Genomic DNA, 19,238 nt, shown 5'->3' with positions numbered 1-19,238 from the left:
AGGACATCTGCACACCTGCATTGTGACTAATTATTTCCTCATTTTACTGTCACAAAGTGCCCAAAGTGAATTTTTATCCTGTTCTACATTTTGTTTTAGGAGATATTTTAGAAGTCACTGAATGTTATCAATTACAAATTTGATAAATTTACTCAGCAAGTGACCTCTGCTGAGCTTGGTGTCATGATGCATAAAGTGAGCCTTCTTTGTGTGCAATGCTGCAGAAATAAGATTAATAAAGAAAGATTATGCAAAACTTGCAAGCGCTGGTTTGCATTTGCCAGGAGATGTTTTAAAACAGCTAATTCTCCATTCATAACATTTTATGGCTTTCATGATGTGATGAAGCCATAGCCAGCTGCTCCTGTTCATTTGGAAAATGAATAAATCATGCCTTGCACCATTTACTGAGAGCTGCAAATGGGCATTAAAAGAACAGGGCCACAGATGGAGAAGATGCCGAATTAAAAAAGATAAATATATCTCCTGCCAGAGGAAGTGACATCAGACAGTGTTAACCATCCTTAATGATATAGTCATATTATACTGGGCTTTCCTGATATACCACCTTGTAGTTGTCATGGATCAATTTAGTCAGCGTATTGTAAATTACATTAGCATTAATTTCTGCACATTAAATCAAACTGTCCAATGCCCCATTTAATGTAAAGCTCAGTCTAAGCAATCTCCCTATATATTGCCTTATTCAAACTCGACATCCTCTACAGACTGCATATTCCTCTTTATTTATTGTTTAGTCCACATGACTTCATTTGTGAAACATTTTACAACTTATCCTGAACCATGACATTGTTCACCATCTTGAAACTCCATGTTGAATTCACATGATTCCTTGTGTATTATTGGGCTGAAACTTACTTTTTCTGGCTAAATTTCATTTCATTGGGTTTTAAGGAGGGTTTCTCTCTACAAGGCCTTGCAAGCTTTCTTGCCATATTATCTTAAACCTGTTCTAGTAACTATCTACTCCAAACACAATGGAAGCCCTCTCATTCAATGCTAGCCTGATTCGATCACTCACCACATCTGGGAAAAATAAATCCATGGACAGCCATCACTGGTGCCCATGCCATCTTTAAATGTATGGCCAGTCCAGAGCTTCCCCGAATGATATTTGCCTGAGAAATGGCAGATAAGAGGAAATTGGTGCATTGCTTTGTGGCGAGGGACGTGTACCTGACAGTCACAGTCTTCCCCAAGATTGGGAGAGGAGGCCATGACACCAGATATTGCCACACGGTTCAGTGCAGTCTCAGCCATCTGGAGGCACATCCAACAATGTAGGGGTCCTAATACCACACACTCACCATCTCTGCTACTGCACCCACCTTCCACCGAAGCTCATACTCTCCTACTCACTATTGCTGACAACATCCTCCCTCTGTTGCTCTCAACCCCCAATGCACCACTATCCCTGAATGGCCTCTGCACTGCCTACTCACTCACTCAGGACAACTCATCACAGCTCCCACCTGAACCAGCACTAACAGCTGTGTCACCCTCTCATCTCCCTTAATTTCTCATTTTCTCCCTCTCTCTCATTCCAGGAGGATAAACAAAGCCAATACAGTCAGGACAAGTGGACGAACCCAACTCTGACAACCCCAAGTGATTGACTGTCCATGGCCAAGTCCCTGGACTTGTATTGGAGGGTGCCCTTAACTTACTATTCCTGGAGCCATTGAGTTGAGTGAGGACCGCCCTGATTTGTGTCTGCACTAAATGGCAACACAAGACAGAAGTACCATATCTCTGCTGACGGGGAACATGTGCAAAAAGACAAGGCAAGTCAGGTAAGGATTCTGTGAGCATCCGGATTAGCTCAATGTAAATGAGTGTTCAAGACAGTGAGCGGACAGCCCTGAAAAGCAACCGGGCTGAATAGATGAGCTGAGTGCCTGACCCTGCACGTAATGTGGGCAGCAGCATTACAATGATAGTTTTCAGTACATCCCAAAGTAAACCTTTAAATGTGCAGAAACATGCTGTAAGTGGATCAGCCTTGATGATACAGTGAAGCTGGCAAGTGTCTGATGCCAAGATCCATGAATGTGGAGTGTGCACATCAATGCTCATGGAGCATACCCTGGATATGCTAATGTCAGGTGTCCAAGATAGAGGTCTAAAAAGGAGCAAGTGGTGAGCTGGAATTGCCAAGCACCCACTCTGACATTCATGTTGAAATTCCCAGCATCAGGTTTTCTTGTGGCGGGTAGTAAGGTACAAAACAGCATATTCATCAGACAAGATATGCAGTTAAATGAAGCCAATGAAAAACAATAATAGACATCTTGCTGTTGTCCAGTGAGAAACTTATCTCAATGCATGATATTTGGTTGGAAAATGCAGCTACTTTTTTTCCCAACTCAAGAAAAGACCTCGCTGGACTTCTCACACCATTCTCAGATTTCCTGCCATTACCCAAGTTTTCAGGTCCCTTGAAGATTCCCCACCATTTATGACCAGCTCTCACCACAGTACTTCAATGCAAGTCTTTCAGTGGAGTTCACCATTCATTCTGAACAACACCTTGAGTTTTTCATGACTGGGGTTTTCCATTAATTATGCTGACTAAAGATACTGATGTCATTTTGCTGAATTAATTCAGTGCAAACTACAGTTAATCTCTTACATTTAAGTCTTCAACAGGTGTAGTAAACCAACTAGTTTGCACAGTTGGACCTTCTTTTCAAGAAAAAAAAAGTAACCCGATTCCTTGAAGTCTGAAAGGTACCACAAAATTAATTGTTCAAAATACATTATAAAAAGTAGAATTTGACTGTCACAATCACCAATGTCAACAGCTAAATTCTTAACTAATAGAATACATACCCTTCAATCAGAAAGTCCATTTCACATACTCAACATATTCACATGTTCAAAGACTGTTAGCTTTCCTAATTTTAGACTGCAAAATTGAAATTAGATTGCTGCAGTTGTCAGATGTTGAAATTGTCCGCCAACACATTTTTAGATGCTGCTTCTTGCTGGCACCATTACCAACCTTTAAGTCTTCAGATCTGCAATCTGCATCTGCTCTGTGGGTGTTGCTAAAACCTTGTTTTTCAAATAGATTCATTGGCTTTTATTAAGCTGCACTTGTTTGTCTTTCCATCTACAATAACATCCATCTTGACCACCATCTGTCTGAAGGTTATGTATAAATTTGATCCTTTATCCAGCTTTCATTTAAATTGATACATAAATTTCAAAATCGATCCTTTTTTGGGAGCAGCAGATTTGCTCCCCAATAAAACAGAATCTTTTTTAAGTATTAATGAAAAGAACGAGAGCTTAATAATTTTCATTTTAAACTAAAACATAATAAGGGCTAAAATGGCACTATCTGGTACAGATCAGTCTGACACACTATCAGTTTGTCTCTTAAAAAAGATGATAAATGCTACTGCAGTAAGAATTTTCAAAGTGAAGCCAAGGCAGCCATTGAAGTTTTTCTTTCCCCAAGAAGATACTGCAGTGCTCCTAGAAAGTCTTGGTTACAGGTTCATATTGAACTTAACAAAACAGTTTTCCATGCACAGAAACATATTCAAAATCACCCTTGAACTTGTGCAATTTTTAAAACAGAATGTATCATAATACTGAGGAGGCATTCATTGAATTCTGGACATGCAAAGAGCCAAGTATCAATAACTGTAGTACTCCCAAAATGCTGTTCACTCTGTAGACTTCCAACAATTCAGGCTAGCAACTGGGCTACCTGCTTTATTTTTATGTCTGAACAGAACTGCACTTTTCCATGCACCTGGAAATATCGAGAAACGTCAGATAAATTGTAATAACCAAAACATTGCTCAACACAAAGATAGATTGAATCAGGACTTGAAACAAATATTTAGCCACCCCACTTAGGGTTGATTAAAATGAAACAGAATCAATACAAAATGCATCTTGCAATTGTCCTGATTGCAGTCACCATTTCTCCTAGAAATACAATGCAAAATTTTGGATACACAATTGGGAAAGCATATCTGAAATTATCAGTAAAAGTCTCAATGTAAACTTTTAATATTTTCACAGGAACACAGCTTCTACCATGCAGAGACCTGGCCTTCTATCTCTAGACTTTCCTATCTAGTGTGTCATATTACTGCTTACAGTCGAGTGTGCTGAACCGTATGTAAGTCGAGTGTGTTTCATCTGTAATGAACTAGTGTTTTGCAAAGCTTTACCGTAAGCAGTTGATATGGAGAAAGTGAGGACTGCAGATGCTGGGGATCAGAGTCAAGAGCGTGGTGCTGGAAAAGCACCGCAAATCAGGCAGTATCTGAGGAGCAGTAGATGCCCAAAGCATCGACTCTACTGCTCCTCGGATGTTGCCTGATCTGCTGCGCTTTTCCAGCACCACGCTCTCCATTCTGATCTCCAGCATCCGCAGTCCTCACTTTCTCCATATCAACTGCTTACAGTAAAGCTTTGCAAAACACTAGTTTCATTACGGATTTCCAGCAGCAACACAGCCATTTATGCCATTCTGCGGTCTTCTCATTACAGAGCAGTGAATGGCAGGAAACCTGTGGAGCCAAAACAGCAGTGTTGTTTATTGAGGCCAACCGTCATACATGTAATGGGGTTGGAGGCTGCTGTGGATTCATAAGGAATAAGATTTGTCCCCCAAGGGTTCATTTTACAGTGATTTCACTTTTTAGGCTCACTTAGTTAAATGTAAAGGAAGCTACCCAAGACCATATCTGAACACAATCCCTGTGAATGTTTTTTAAGTTATTAGCATTTCTATAAAAATTTTTTAGCATAAATAACAATAAATAACACCTTCAAATTTGGGCACATACTACCCAGGCATCGTGAACTCCATTGGGTTAAATCCTTCCAAATCTACTTTATTTCAAAGATCACAGTGAATTACGCAAGTTTAAAATATACCACCTTTTCACTTTATACAAAAAGGTGAGTGAATCAAACTACTTTCTATGCACTCAACAAATATCACTTTTAGTGCCTTCAACATGATAAAAAACAAAAATGCTTTTACAGGGACATAAAGAAAAGACACCAAGCCAAAGGATGAGATATTAACATGGTTACTCAAAAACATGGGTGTAAAGGAATGATTTCAAAAAGGAAGAAAGAGTGTGAACAAAATCTAACTCATCAAACCCACTTCTCCTTCATTCCAAGTATAAAAGGTCCAAAAGAAGTATTCTTATTAATTGCCATATAAAAATATAATTAATCATTCCCCTTCTTATTGATATGGTGTAAAATTCCACAACATATGAGTAGTTTCCTAAATTTTCCTGAAGTACCACAAAGCAACATTTAATGCCAAGATTTGAGATAAATTGAAATATTGAACTGTCCAAAAATACATTTTTAGCTCCTCTGCTACATTTCATTCTCTAGTGTAGATGCACGAATGTCTTTTTCATAAAATCAAACTTGAAGTCCAAACCCATATTCCTCACCTCTTTATAAATTATAAAGGTTTTTACTACAAATAAAGGACACTTTTGGAACCAAAAATAACACATCAGAACATTTCTGAGATTTCAGCCTTGGGCTGTCTGTGTGGAGTTTGCACGTTCTTCCCACGCCTGTGTGGGTTTCCTCCAGGTGCTCTGGTATCCTCCCACAGTCCAAAGATGTGCAGGTCAGGTGAATTGGCCATGCTAAAAATTGTCCATAGAGTTCAGGGGGTGCGTGAGTTGGGGACATTAATCATGGGAAGGGGACGGATCTGGGGAGGGATGCTCTTCAGCAGGTCAGTGTGGACTTGTTGGGCCAAATGGCCTGTTTCCACATTGTGGATGTTCTATGAACATTGCTTAAACAATATTTGGTAGGACTGTGGCAACTTTATCTGCATTGGTCAATCAACAGGTTTGTCAAAATGCTCTCTATTTTCACCATGTTAAAATGAAAAAAAAAATTTTTGTTTCGATGCACGATGATTAACAACAGGTTTGTGCTCAAATGTTGCCTTAACTAGTTAACTTGGTTGAGTCCCTGATCTATTTAGTCCAAGTCCCTTGTTCAGTTTCTAATCTCCACTGAATTACATGAACATTGAAGTTTCACCTGATCACGTTCATGTAATTCAATTGGCATCTTTATTCTCAGGTTAGTTATGAGAATGTGATTAAACAAAGGGTTTCCACATTGTCAATTAACTGGTGAATTCTCCTGGCAAGTATGCATGTGCCAGTCAGGTTCCAGTGTGATAAATATTTTAAACTTTTCTAAAAATATTTTATTTCTAATCTATACATATAAGATGACTGAGTACTTGTTCTGTGCTAGATGGCTCCAGGCACATTCAAACTCTCAGCAAAAGTTGCAACTTCAGGAGAGAAAAGAAGAAAGGATAAAAATGATCAAGTGTACAAAAAGTGTGTTCTCTAGAAATGCCTACATTCAAAGGCTTGAATTTCACATCCTTTTTGATAATGCATGATGTACAACACCCTTACAAACAGATCTCAAAAATCAAACTCTGCAGCAGAAAAACACTGAAACATGTATAAACTTTTTACTCACCAATTTTCTGATTGAAAATCTTCTCAAAGGTTAGTTCATCTCTTTCCTCCAGGTACTTTTGCATAACACTGCGTATGCTAAAAATAAAGAATAAAAAAAGTAGAAATCTTCCAATGTTTCATTAAATTGCAACATGTTGGTTTCTGACAAATTGGATGAAATCCCATACATTACAGTGACTGAGACATATGATGTTCTTTAATTAGCTTCCAAAAGACAAGTGGGAACAAATTATGACTGAGGAGGGAGCTTGCAGTACAGATTGTATTTAAATATTATAGTCACTGTCCAGACATGTAAAGGAATGTAATGCGGTCATGATAAAGTCACTGGACAAGCAGTCCAGAGACCCAAATGTTCTGGAGACATAGGTTTAAAGTCCCACTATGACAGACGGTGAAAAATTAATTTAATAAAATGTGGAATCAAAAACTTTCCTAATCGCAACCATGTTACAATTGTCAGAAAAGACCCATCTGATTCACTTGTGCATTTTAGGGAAGGAAGTCATCCTTACCTGGTCATGACGTACATGAGACTCCAGAGCAATATGGTTGCCTCTTGTCTGCACCGTGAACTACCAAGCTGTTCAGTTGTATAAACTGACAGACTACCTAGCATTGACCTAGGCACCAGAAACAATAATGGCAAACACAGCCCTTTCAACCCTGTAAAAAATCTGGGGGGCTTGTGCAAAATTGAGAGAAAACTACCTCACAGGCTATGATTCCAAGAATATATGACTGTCCCAGACCCCTCTATCACCATCCATGGGTATGTTCTTTCCCATAAGCAGGACAGATGCACCAGAGATAGTGAAACAGTGGTACAGCAGAGGGGGAGGTACCTGGAGATTCTCAACATTGACTCCAGATCCCACGAAGTCTTACAGCATCAGATCAAACACAGGCAATGAACCTCTCTGCTAATTACCATGTATCCCAGCCAATGAATCAGTACTCTTCCAAATCAAACACTGTTAAGAAGAAATAATGATGGTGGCAACAGTACAGAAAGTATCGTGAGTGGGGAATCTCAATATTCACCATGGCTCAGTTGAGCTTCAAGGGCCAAAGGATATAGCTTCTGGACTGAATCTGTGATGGGCAACAAGGGAACCAAGAAGAGGGAAAAGTTTGTTAGATCTCATCCTCAGTAATCAGCCTGTTGCAGATGTCAGATCATGACAGTGTTGTAAGGCACAGTGACTAGCTCCAATCAGGTTGTGTGGCACCAAGAACATATTAAATGAAACAGTTTGAACAGATCTAGCAACTCAAAACTGAGTATCCACTAGACATTGTTACTCATCAAAAATGTACTCAACACAATCTGGAAAATCACGGTTAGCATACCCTCTTACTCTAGTTACTACCAAGCAGGGAAATCAAACTCGATTCAAAGAAGAGCGCATACGGAGATGGCAGAGCAGCACCATGCATTCATAAAGATGAGGTATCTGCATGGTGCAGCTACAAGGTTAATTGCATGCCAAACAACAGAAGATAAGCCAGTCTATCAACCCCACAAACAAGGAACCAGATCAGGAGTTCAGTGGTCCTTCAATATCCAGATGGGAACTGTCATAGACAACTAAACAAATAACAGTAGGAGGTAGCCCTTCAGCCACATCCTCAAAGTATGGGAGCCCAGCATGTTAGTGCAAAAGGTAAGGCTGAAGCATTTGCATCCATTTTTAGCCAGGAGATCCAAAATCCAGATGATCCATCTCAACTTTCCAGAGTTCCTCAACATCAGCTAATTCAATTCACTCCACACGTTGTTATCAAGAAACAGCTGAAGACTCTGCAAAGTTCTGACAAACTTAGGGCAATAATCCTGAGGATTTGTGCTCCAGAACTAACCTTGCCCCTCACCGATTGTTGAATACAGCCACAACATTGACATTCACTCAGCAACAATAAAGATTGCTCAGATTTGTCTTGTCCATAGAAAGTAGGACAAGTCTAACCTGGCAAATTACCACTAACCGACTCTCAAAAGTAAATGGGCCATTGTTAATGAATTAAAGCAACACAATCTCAGCCATATTCATCAATGCTCAGGGTGGGTTTTATCAAAGTCACTGAGTTCCTGACCTCAATTACAACCTTGATCCCAATAAAGACAAAAACGTTGAATGTCAGAGGTGAAGCAAGAGTGACTGCCTTTGTCATCAAAAGACCAAGAGTGGCATCAGGAACCCCAGCAAAACTGAAGTCAATGGGAATTGGGGAACAAACTTTCCACTGGTTGAAATTGCACATGACACAAAGGAAGGTGGTTACGATTGTTGCTCCTCAGGCCACTGCACTAGCCTCACCACCTTCAGTTTCTTCACAAAAGACCTTCAATCAATTGCAAGATCAGAAGTCGGGGTGTTTACTGATAAACGCAGAACATTCAACTCCGTTCAGAATTGATGCAATTCATGCTCAAATGCAACAGAACCCAAACAAAATCCAGGCTTGGGCTGACAACTGGCAAGTTGTCACACTGCACAACTGACAGGCAATGAATATCTCCAACATTAAAGCATTTAAATTATCACCTCTTGATGTTCAATGGTATTACCACTGCTGAAGGCCCTCACTACCAACACCCCAAGAGTTATCACTGACCAGAAACTGAACTAGATAGTCATATAAATAGTCTGGCTACAAGATCAGGTCAGAGGCTAGGAATTCTGCTGCAAGTAACGGATTTCCTTTTCGTTTTATTTTATTCTGCACAAGCCTCAGGAGGTCCATACTGGCAGTGACTTCCAAAACCAGTATTCAATGCTGGGAATGGCATCAGCATATGGACTGGCATAAGCAGCCACATAGCTTAGAGGAAACATTGCAAGTAACTTGTGTCCACCAACTACAAGGAACAAGTCTGGAGTACAAGGGATTATTCTCCACTTCTCCGGATAAATGCAGCTCCAACAACATTCAAGAAGTTCAACGCCAATCAGGTCAAGACAACTCCCCCCATTTGATTGGCACCTCATCCATGACCTTGACCACTTAGAAGTACAAATGCAGCAGGTGTATGTGACACCACCACCTGGATGATCAGCTCCAATTCATATCCTGCTTACTTGGAACTATATCATCAATCCTTCAATGTTGTTTTGTCAAAATCTTGGAACTTTCTGGCTATAGCATTGTTGATGCACCTATACCCAAAGGACTGTAGAGATTCAAAGTAGGTGGTCATCACATTCTTCAGGACAATTCAGAATTGGCAATAAATTATCGCCAGAGGCAGAGTCAATGACACCCACATACCAAGGCAGAAAAAAAGGCTTTTGGGAAATTATATTTCTTCCTTACGACTTTTCTTTGGTTCTATCAAATCACAAGTCCTGCAGAGCTAACAAAGAAGACTGCAATCCTAGTCTGTCAATGTTGATCTCTGCATTTGGCACTTATAAAGAAGTTCTTCTTCCTCCCTCTGTGACAGCTTATTTCTTCCCTCCATTTCAAAATGACTCTTCATCTGATTTTTATTCTCACACAGCATGCAAATAAGTTACCCATTCACTATCATTCTTTGGTGATTTTACCCACAAAGTACAGCTAGTCCCTCCATTCAGTAATATGACTGAAGTCACAACTGCCTACAATTACAATCTCATGATTTACAATGTAATCATATTCTTAACTGGACACATTTGTAGGGTATGGCCTTGACCGCCAAATATATCATTTTTGTATAAAGTTCTGGCCAAGAAATTCATTCTCACCACTTATTTACAGATTATATATAGATCTCATCATCCGATTTAACCAGTTTTCATCAAATGCAGACAGGAGTAGTCAACTGCACAGACAGATACAATTCACCAAGGATTAAAATGCTTGAGTTTTCTAATATTCTTCATTGATTGATTACAGGAATAAGAGGTCACGCCTAGTGACACTTAGAAGTTGTTGTCACCGGTGTTTATTGTACTGATCCAAGTAAGTAAATCTTATGTCAATGTACAATGTTATTGTTAATCTATCATTTCAAATTGTTCCTACCACTACCACCTGCAGTGGTAGATCAGTGACCAGCTGGACTTTATTCTGCATTTATATTAAGCTTGGCATTGTAGTAGTATCACTTGGTTACTAATGCAATGATCTAATGCAACCAACAAGGACAAAGACAAAGTAAAGTCTCTCCATGGTTTCCTTATCTCTTGTCCCTGCAACTATATATATTTCCTCATCAATTACTTACATTCTGCCAATTTTTGTCTTATATGTGCAACTAGTGTTGTACTGTCCGAGCACCCCTTTCAGAATTCCTTTCCTCCATTGTTCATTTTAAGATACCATTCTAAACTTTAACTCTCTCACTACAGCTCAGTATCATTCTTCTGAATTTCTTTTACCTATTTTATCAATATCCTTCATATGTAAAACTCCTGGTCACATTTTCTACATTAATGGAGTAATATAAATTAAGTTATCACTTGTTTTTAGACAAGTAAGAATTTCAAACCAATCCTTTAAAAAATTGTTCACTTTACACTGCAACTAACGCAGTGCATCAATAATTTTCTCTGAGTCATCCCCTTCCCTTTGGTTACAGAGTAGGCAGGAAGGTTGCAATAACAGCAACCTGCCTTGTCGTTACGCAAGGGTAATGCACTAAATATCATTTAGTTAGGCCAGCGTCTATGGTTCTTGATCTTATCCCATTCAGAAGTTATGAAACAAAAAAGACTTCCCAAGAGAAAGGATCAAGCTCATCTCCTAAATGTTTCCTAATGGGCACACGCAGCACCATTGACATAGCCTTTATAAACAGGTCACTTGTTGACTGTGTAAATACTAGTGGAACCAGTACAATGCAGGACCAAATGTGAATAAGCACAGAGGCCGAATGGCATACACCCAGGATGCTGAAAAAGATCAGAGACATTGGGTTTGTCTTCCATTCCTTAAATATGCAAATTACACCAATGAACACTTTTTTCAAAAAAGTCTTGGAATTTTATGGATAAGTCAATCTAATATCGGCTGTGAGCAAAGTCTCATAATTCGTTATTTGAGATACATTTCTGAATACTAAGCAATGTTAAGAGTTAGTCAAGATAGTCATATTTCAAGCAAATCACATGTTGAAAAATTTCAGAGCTTCTGAAGAAGTAACTAATTGAATACAAAATGAATCCATCAGGCGTACTACGTACAATGTCCTGCTGCACAGAAAAACATCAAAGTGTTGGGCAAATGGGTTTTGTCTGTACTGGAGGAAGAGTGGAAAGGATGAATGGACAGCCCTCATTATTTGAGCATGATAGGCACCTTAAAATTAACAGAAAACACAAAAGTCAGGGTTTTGACAAATAAGAATAGCTGTATAAGACGTCAGGAAAAACAGATAGTTTTGAATGGCAGACTGGCCGCTAATGTGATTTATTGAAGATAGATACACTTAAAGTAATATCTGGGAAAAACAAAACTGCATAGAATACATACTGAACGTAAAGTTTCTCAAGGACACAGATCAACAGAGAAACTCAAGGATTCAAATACATAATTCTCTGAACATGCAAGTGAAAGCACATTTTTATTCAGCAAAAAGAAAACAACAGTGTTAGAATGAATAAAAGATAAAAATTTGGACAAAATACTGGTCAGTCAACATTTAAAATAATTAAAGTAATATCCTGCAGATGCTAGAGAACAAAAATTAAAACAGAAAATGCTGGAGAAACTCAACATACCTGGCAGCATCTGTGGAGAGAAAAAGAGTTTTAATGTTTCGAATCCAGTCTGACTCTCTTTGGAACTCTTAACATTTAAAATGCAGGTTTTATCACCTCATTTTAGAAGTACCACTAAAAGGACAAAGATCATACTACAAATCATCAGGATCAGCCTAGGGTAAGGAGCAATCTTTCGAAATAGATTTGAAATTTGTGGGCTTGATATTACCAAAGGTGCAAAGAAAGCTGAAATTAGTTTTAACAGAATTTCCTTTCAAACGACTATCGAATTTGTTAGATTCAACGGGGAAGAAATATTTCCTCTCATTGAGGAGTCAGTGGTAAGAAGCCACCAATTTTGACCTGCTTCTTTTATAAACAACTTAAGAGAACTTCCTACATAGATCTATCACAGTATGCAATTTGTTTCAGGGAATGCTTGAGGCAAACACCATTGCACAAAAATTTAAGTAAGTATTGTAGCAGAGGAAAAAAAACACAATACTGTGAAAGGAGCAGAACAGTGGTAGGTAAATCAGAGAGTTAATCCCAAAGAGCCAACATAGACACATTAGCCAAATAGCTAACTTCTGTTCTGTAAGCTTCTGTGGTTGTTTATGTGACACAGGAATGTCCAGCTCTTGGTGGGTGGTACTTTCAGCACCAAAGATCTCAATCAACCTGAAAAAAGTCCCAACTACGGCATCCACCAATATAAGTGAACACTGCTAGCTGTGGGGGATGTTGATGGAAACTCCCCCATTCAGGAGATTACTTTCTCTCTTGTAAGGAGTCCTGGGACTGGTGAAGAAATACTTTGGGTAACAGGCACCTTTTTGAGGGAAAGCAAAGTTACCCAGGTCACATGTTGGAACATTTGCACTGACAGAAAAGCCTCTGTCATAGAGAAAGTCAAAAGATTTGTCAGTAAGGTGAAACAACAAAATTCTGACATTTCAATCATCTACCTCTACCCTGAAGCTCATGTAACCAAAATAATACAACCAGAGTTCGATGTATTAGAGCAAGCCAACAAAATTGTGAATTACACATAATCATAGCCATTGAAATCTTGTTTGTTCAATATTTTACGTGTGGAGATGGTGACTGAGCATCAAAGTTTACTGTTACACACCGAGGTGGATGGTTATCAGAGGGGAAGTTCTCTCCTTGTTCAGGAGGTCCTGCAAGTACTGATGGAGGCAGGACTTCCTTAAAAAGAGTTACTTTCTGATGATTACTGGTGAAACGAGTGGCATCTCTTTCAAATATTTTCAGCCATCTGAATAAATTGAATACTAAAAAAGCAGGGAAGAATGTGAGGATTCTGACTATCACAGATGAACTTGAAGGTTTCATTTTCAGTTAGTTGGAGGTCTGCTGGCTGCTGAAAGCTGGTCGAGGTAAGTCTTAGATGAAAGTCTTCCTCTAAAATCAAAAAGGGCTGATTATTCCTTTCTTCTGGACTGGAGAGAGAGAGATGCATGTGAGAACTTCTGTTCCGTAAGCTTCCGTGGTTGTATATGCGACACAGGAAGCACACAAAGCAAGAAGCGAATATTGTCTGCACTACATTCATTATTGCCGTTCCCCTTTAGGTAAGTTCCTGTCATTATATAATCTCAATTTAGGGTGTAGGGACACCAAGTTTGAATCACCTGAATCAAGATTCCAACCCTGCCACAATACTTAAACATTTCTTAAAGTCACAGATTACATTCTGTCTGATTGTAACGGAGATAATCTAACCCAGCTCATCCTTTGCAACTTTTGACACAGCTGACCATAATGTTCTTCAACCTCTCTTCACCACCATTCAGCTGAGTGGAACTTGTGTAGAACTGTTGATGGTCTCCACCCTCTCTTTTTTTAAAAAACAATTTTCTCACATCTTCAGAAGTGGGTGTGAGTCATCACAGCCATGCCCACTCTCATAACCATGATAATGAACTTGTTCCCTCCCTCACTCTAAATGGCGAACTCTCCAATGCTTGGAGTCATACCTGACACATAGGAAGATGGTTGTGGTTGTTGCAGGTCAATCATCATCAGTTCCAGGACATCGCTGCTGGAGTTCCTCAAGATGGTGTCCAAGGCTCAACTATCTTCCGCCATTTCATCAATGACCTTCCCTCCATCATAAGGTCAGAAGTGGGGATGTTCACTGATGATTGCACAATGTTCAGCACCATCTGTAACTCCTCAGACACTGGAGCAGTCCATGTTCAAATGCAAACTCGTCTGGACAACATCCAGGCTTGGCTGACAACTGGCAAATAACATTCATGCCACACAAATGCCAGGCTATGACCATCACAATAATAGTCAATCTAACCACTACCCCTTGACATTCAACGGTATTACTTATCACTGAAATCCACATTATCAACATCTTGGGGCTGATCATTAAACAGAAACTCAGCTGGATTTGCCACATAAACACAGTTGCTACAAGAGTAGGCCAGTGACTAGGAATGCTGCAGGGAGTAACTCACTTTCTGACTCCCCTAAGCCTGTCCACCATCTACAAGACACAAGTTAAGAGTGTGATGGGATACTTTCCACTTGCCCCAACAACTCTCAAGAAGCTTCACACTATCCAAGACAAAGCAGCCCACTTGATTGACACTATATCAACAAGCATCTGCCCCCTCCACCACCTATGCTCAATAACAGCCGTGTGTGCTATCTACAAGATGTGCTGTAACAAATTCACCAGAGATTCTCAGGCAGCACCTTCCAATCCCATGACCACTTCTATCTAGTAGGACAAGTGCAGCAGAAATATGGGAACACCATCACCTGAAGTTCTGCCCCAAGCCATTCACCATCCCAACTTGGAAGTATGTCACCATTCCTTTACTGATGCTAGGTCAAAATCCTGGAATTCCCTCCCTAATGGCCTTCTGGGTGAACCCAAAGGAAGTGGACTGCAGCAGCTCAAGAAGGCAGCCTCACCAGCAGCTTCTCAAGACAACTAGAGATGGGCAATAAATCTAGCTAGCCAGCGATACGCACATCCCACAAATTAATTTTTTTTTAAAAACGAACGCTATTTTAGCATCCTTAACAGTGGATCTACACAGATTTGTGTACAGTCATGAAAATGGACACCTTTTCACAATTACAATAGTTATTATTGCAAATCAACTCCCTGAATAATGAAAGGCTTATTAATTCATTCTTAAAAAAAACTTCAGAGGCTCCTTGAATCAACAAATGTATATATTTTGCAAATTATTTTTGGCAAAAATGGTATGTCTGCCTTTGTCAGGGTTAATGATGCTAGGCAATGAAACATCTATCCTGTACACTCAGTGTTAGCATCAAGCATCTCCAAGTCAAATACAGCACAGTCTGAATGAAAAGTAAATCTGCGTCTGCTTTGGGGTAGATCCAGACTAAAAAGCATTCTGCAATTCTCTGTCAGACACTGAGTTCAGGTACAACTCAATTCAATGAGAAAATAAATGTTCATCCAAACCGCCTCTCACAAATCAGGAGAAAGTGAGGATTGCAGATGCTGGAAATCAAGAGTGCGGTGCTGGAAAAGCATAGCAAGTCAGGCAGCATCAGAGAAGCAGGAGAATTGACATTTCACACCTCACAACCAGGAAAGCAAAGATTAGGTACAGAGTAAAGCTTCATAATCAATGTTCCCAGTTCCAACTACGCCAAAAATTATTCAGTTCCATCGAGCACTTTAACCTTTTTTATGACTTCTCTGAACCCCATTTATCTCCATGTATTCCTTTTCCAGTTCTGGCTTTTTAAGCTAAATCCACCTACCATTTCAGTGGCAGAATCATAGATCCATGAAAAAAAACATGTTAACCTTGGTTGGGATACAGAGTTCCATGAATTCCAGAAGCCAACTAATACTTCACCAAAGCAGTTCCTCTGTTAGGAATCCAAACAATGTCAGGTTCCTGTTCAGCCATGGTGGACAACACTGATCACGACCTCATCTCTTCCCTCATTTCAGGCACTTCTTGGAAAATGCAACAAGGCAATGATCAGAAGCAAGAACGTTGACTGTTTTTCTTCCTCATTCTTAGTCTCCAAGTGCTGATATAAATGTGAACACCCCAGGAGAAGGTCATTTGGTGCTGAACCCAGGATTTCACCTTTTTTGCCTCTACACCTGACAGTGTCTCTTCTCACTCAGCCAAAGGAGAACTTCCTTTAAACCAGCCAGTCAATCAATCAATCAATCAGCTTCCAAAGAATCGATATTAATGGCGAGGAGGGTACTGCACATTCAGACTTCACTTTCATTAGCAACAGAGTTCTTCATAACTCACTCCCACAGAACTTCTGCATTAAGGGCCTTTTGTGCTTGTGAAAGCATAATAGTAATTTGTCATTCAATGGACATTACATGAAAAGTTTCATTCCTGGAAACTATATTTGCATAACTCATGGCTTCATAACTTTTATTTCAGTCTGCAGAAAATAGTCCTATCATTTTAGGCAACAAAAATCTGATGATTGAAAGAAATAATGCTTCCAAAAAATATTGTCAAAGCCTTTCAGATGAGAGACAGAACGTTACCACAATCACAAATAATACATAATATTATTTGTGATATGTAAAGCATTTTTAATAAGAAGCTTTAAAACTTTTTTTAAAAAATTATTGTTAACAATTAGTTTCCCCCTCTGGGGATCAGCTAAACTTGTTTAGTTTCCTGTGAGTGCATCAGAACCACAACAACAAAACAAATGCAAGGCTGGTCAACTGAATTGAAAATTTGGTCAAAACTGATGAGTGGATCTCTTTAGGGAAGTAAAGACATAACTTTATTTTTAATAAATCTTACACCAGCATGTAGCAGATTTACAAAACCTGTGTACAGTTTCCTAGTATAGATGTTCATGTGAACACACACGTTCATATGCAGAATATTATAGTTTGTTCTTTATGGATAGTAGGGAATAAAAATCAGCAAATTTAGCCAAATTTGAGAGCCAGTTTTCCTCCTCTTTCTCAAACATTTAATCTTCAAGAATAGATTGAGTTACAGCCCTCAAATACATGGTGTTTAATAATCAAAATATCACAAATATTCAACAAACACACGTGCATCGTAATTGTTCTTAAGTTAATGTTTTTTTTTACTATGCACTTGTTTTAATTTGAATTTCTAACACATTATTGTGGAAGTAAAGTATTCAGCTCTCTCCCATAACATACATTGCTCTCTCTGCTATGCTGGTGTTTGTTCAAATCAGACAGGAAGGAACTACAAAACCTACACAGTCTCACTACTCCGAGCTTTAGTGGCCTATTTTCAAAAAAGAACCTAATTGAATATTTCTCCTCCAAAATATAATTTTGCTGAATATACCATATTTTTGTATTCAAGTTTAATATTATATCGCATTCACATTTAATCACACTTGACATGAGCCAAAAAAAACAAACACGTTGCAGGAAGACATAATCCCAAATTGTGATAAGTACTACTTGTTTTTTTAAATGCCTAATATAATTTATGAGACTGTTTTTCATTTTAGATATTTGATTTATTCTTGAACAAATCAAACAAATTCTGAAATGTAATTCTAATTGCCGATGTCTTAATGCAGAAGACCCACGTGATAGCGAGCAAAAAGAAAAACACAAATTCGATGATTTTTAACCTATATTATTTTGGGTTAGCACAATTCGTTTGGGAATGTACACTGGATTTTTGAAAACAATACGCATGATCCTCTAGGCATTTTTTTTTACATATTGTACATTCATCTCAATGGTTATCAATGAGGTCATTAAATTTTCAACAGAAAAAAAGGAGAGCAAATTTGTGATTCACCCAATTTCGATATTGACGGTGGGGATGCAAGGAATGTCTGGTTTAGCTGTCGATTCGGTCCCGCTGGACGTGCATGTAGGTTATGCTCGCTTGATTTCTTAAGCTCCCGTTAATACCGTATTTTATGACTGAATATATTGATGATATTAAGAATTTTTGCAACAAATGACAGCTACTGTTTTGATGTTGTTTCAGAGGTCCGCTTGACATGACAACGGGCTGCAGCTCTTTAGATTCGGATTCTCCCTCAGGGTTTGTGCTGGGGATTTTTTTCTCCCCCCCCCTCCCTTCCCCTCCTTCTCTGTCTCTCTTTCATTTCTTACCTGGGCTCTGGAAGTACAATTTTCTTGCTGGCTCTGGCGGCTGGAGTCGATTTGCTTTTCTCCATCGCCATTAAATAGCTCACATCAGCCAACACAGCCTCCAAGTCCGCCATCTTGCTGAGAGAGAGAGAGAGCAACAGCAGCAGGGGAAGAGTCTTTAGAAGCAAAACAGGAGAGGAGCACAGTCTCCCACAAACAGCCAGAGACGGGCAGCGGGCAGGCTGGGGATTTCGCTGCAAGCTCCCCAAGGGGGGGACAGTCCAGAAGCCCTGATCCAAAGGCTGGAAGGGAAGAAGAAAAAACTAGGAGCCTCTTCAAGCAGCTAACAGCCAGAAACTCTGTCCCAACTGTATCATCTGGGAACCAGCCAGGCTTCAGTCCTCATTCCTGGGAATAGGAAGCCCCCCAGGATGGCTGTTGAGAGAAGGTGTTCCTTTTCTAAGCCCCAGCTCCGATCTCCTCTGCTCCCGGCGGCCTTTATTTCTCCTCTCTGTTTATGGTGCAGCCTGATGCTCTCTGTTGTACAGTGGCCATGAGCAGAGAGAACTGAAGCTTTCCACTTCCTCCTGGTGTCAAAAAAAACGATCTCTCCGAAAACGTGGAACTGGAGCTCTCCTCCGTTTCACACCAGACGCTCGCTGGATGCATCCAGGGGCACGTTTCTGCTTTGAGGTGAATGTGGGAATTAGAGAAGGGCTTCTTTTATTTGAAACAAAACCAGGTATATCCAAGGGGGAAAAAAAAGACAGAAACAAGCAGAATTTGCTATTTTCTATTTCACTTGCTTTGCCATCTTGCATCGACCAGGAGGAGCTAGTTTCACATTTAAATTGGCATCGTGGGGTCGGGATGAGAAAGGTTTCG

The 19,238-nt window shown here is 39.5% G+C and overlaps 1 protein-coding gene across 1 annotated transcript in view; it reads right to left on the bottom strand.

Moving 5' to 3' along the window:
• The window catches only part of grk3 (G protein-coupled receptor kinase 3), a 302,636-nt gene extending 283,645 nt beyond the window's left edge, over positions 1 to 18,991 (bottom strand). Inside the window, exons 1-2 of the mRNA XM_072588022.1 lie at positions 18,375 to 18,991; positions 6,541 to 6,617 (exon numbers count right to left, since the gene is read on the bottom strand). Of these exons, the coding sequence (XP_072444123.1) occupies positions 6,541 to 6,617; positions 18,375 to 18,487 (190 nt within the window). The 5' untranslated portion in view covers positions 18,488 to 18,991. The remainder of the gene's footprint in view (positions 1 to 6,540; positions 6,618 to 18,374) is intronic.
• Between the last annotated feature and the right edge of the window lie 247 nt (positions 18,992 to 19,238).

This window comes from Chiloscyllium punctatum, chromosome 17 (assembly GCF_047496795.1).
Source record: "Chiloscyllium punctatum isolate Juve2018m chromosome 17, sChiPun1.3, whole genome shotgun sequence".
Classification (NCBI taxonomy): domain Eukaryota; kingdom Metazoa; phylum Chordata; class Chondrichthyes; order Orectolobiformes; family Hemiscylliidae; genus Chiloscyllium; species Chiloscyllium punctatum.
This window is presented reverse-complemented; position numbering and strand designations above follow the sequence as displayed.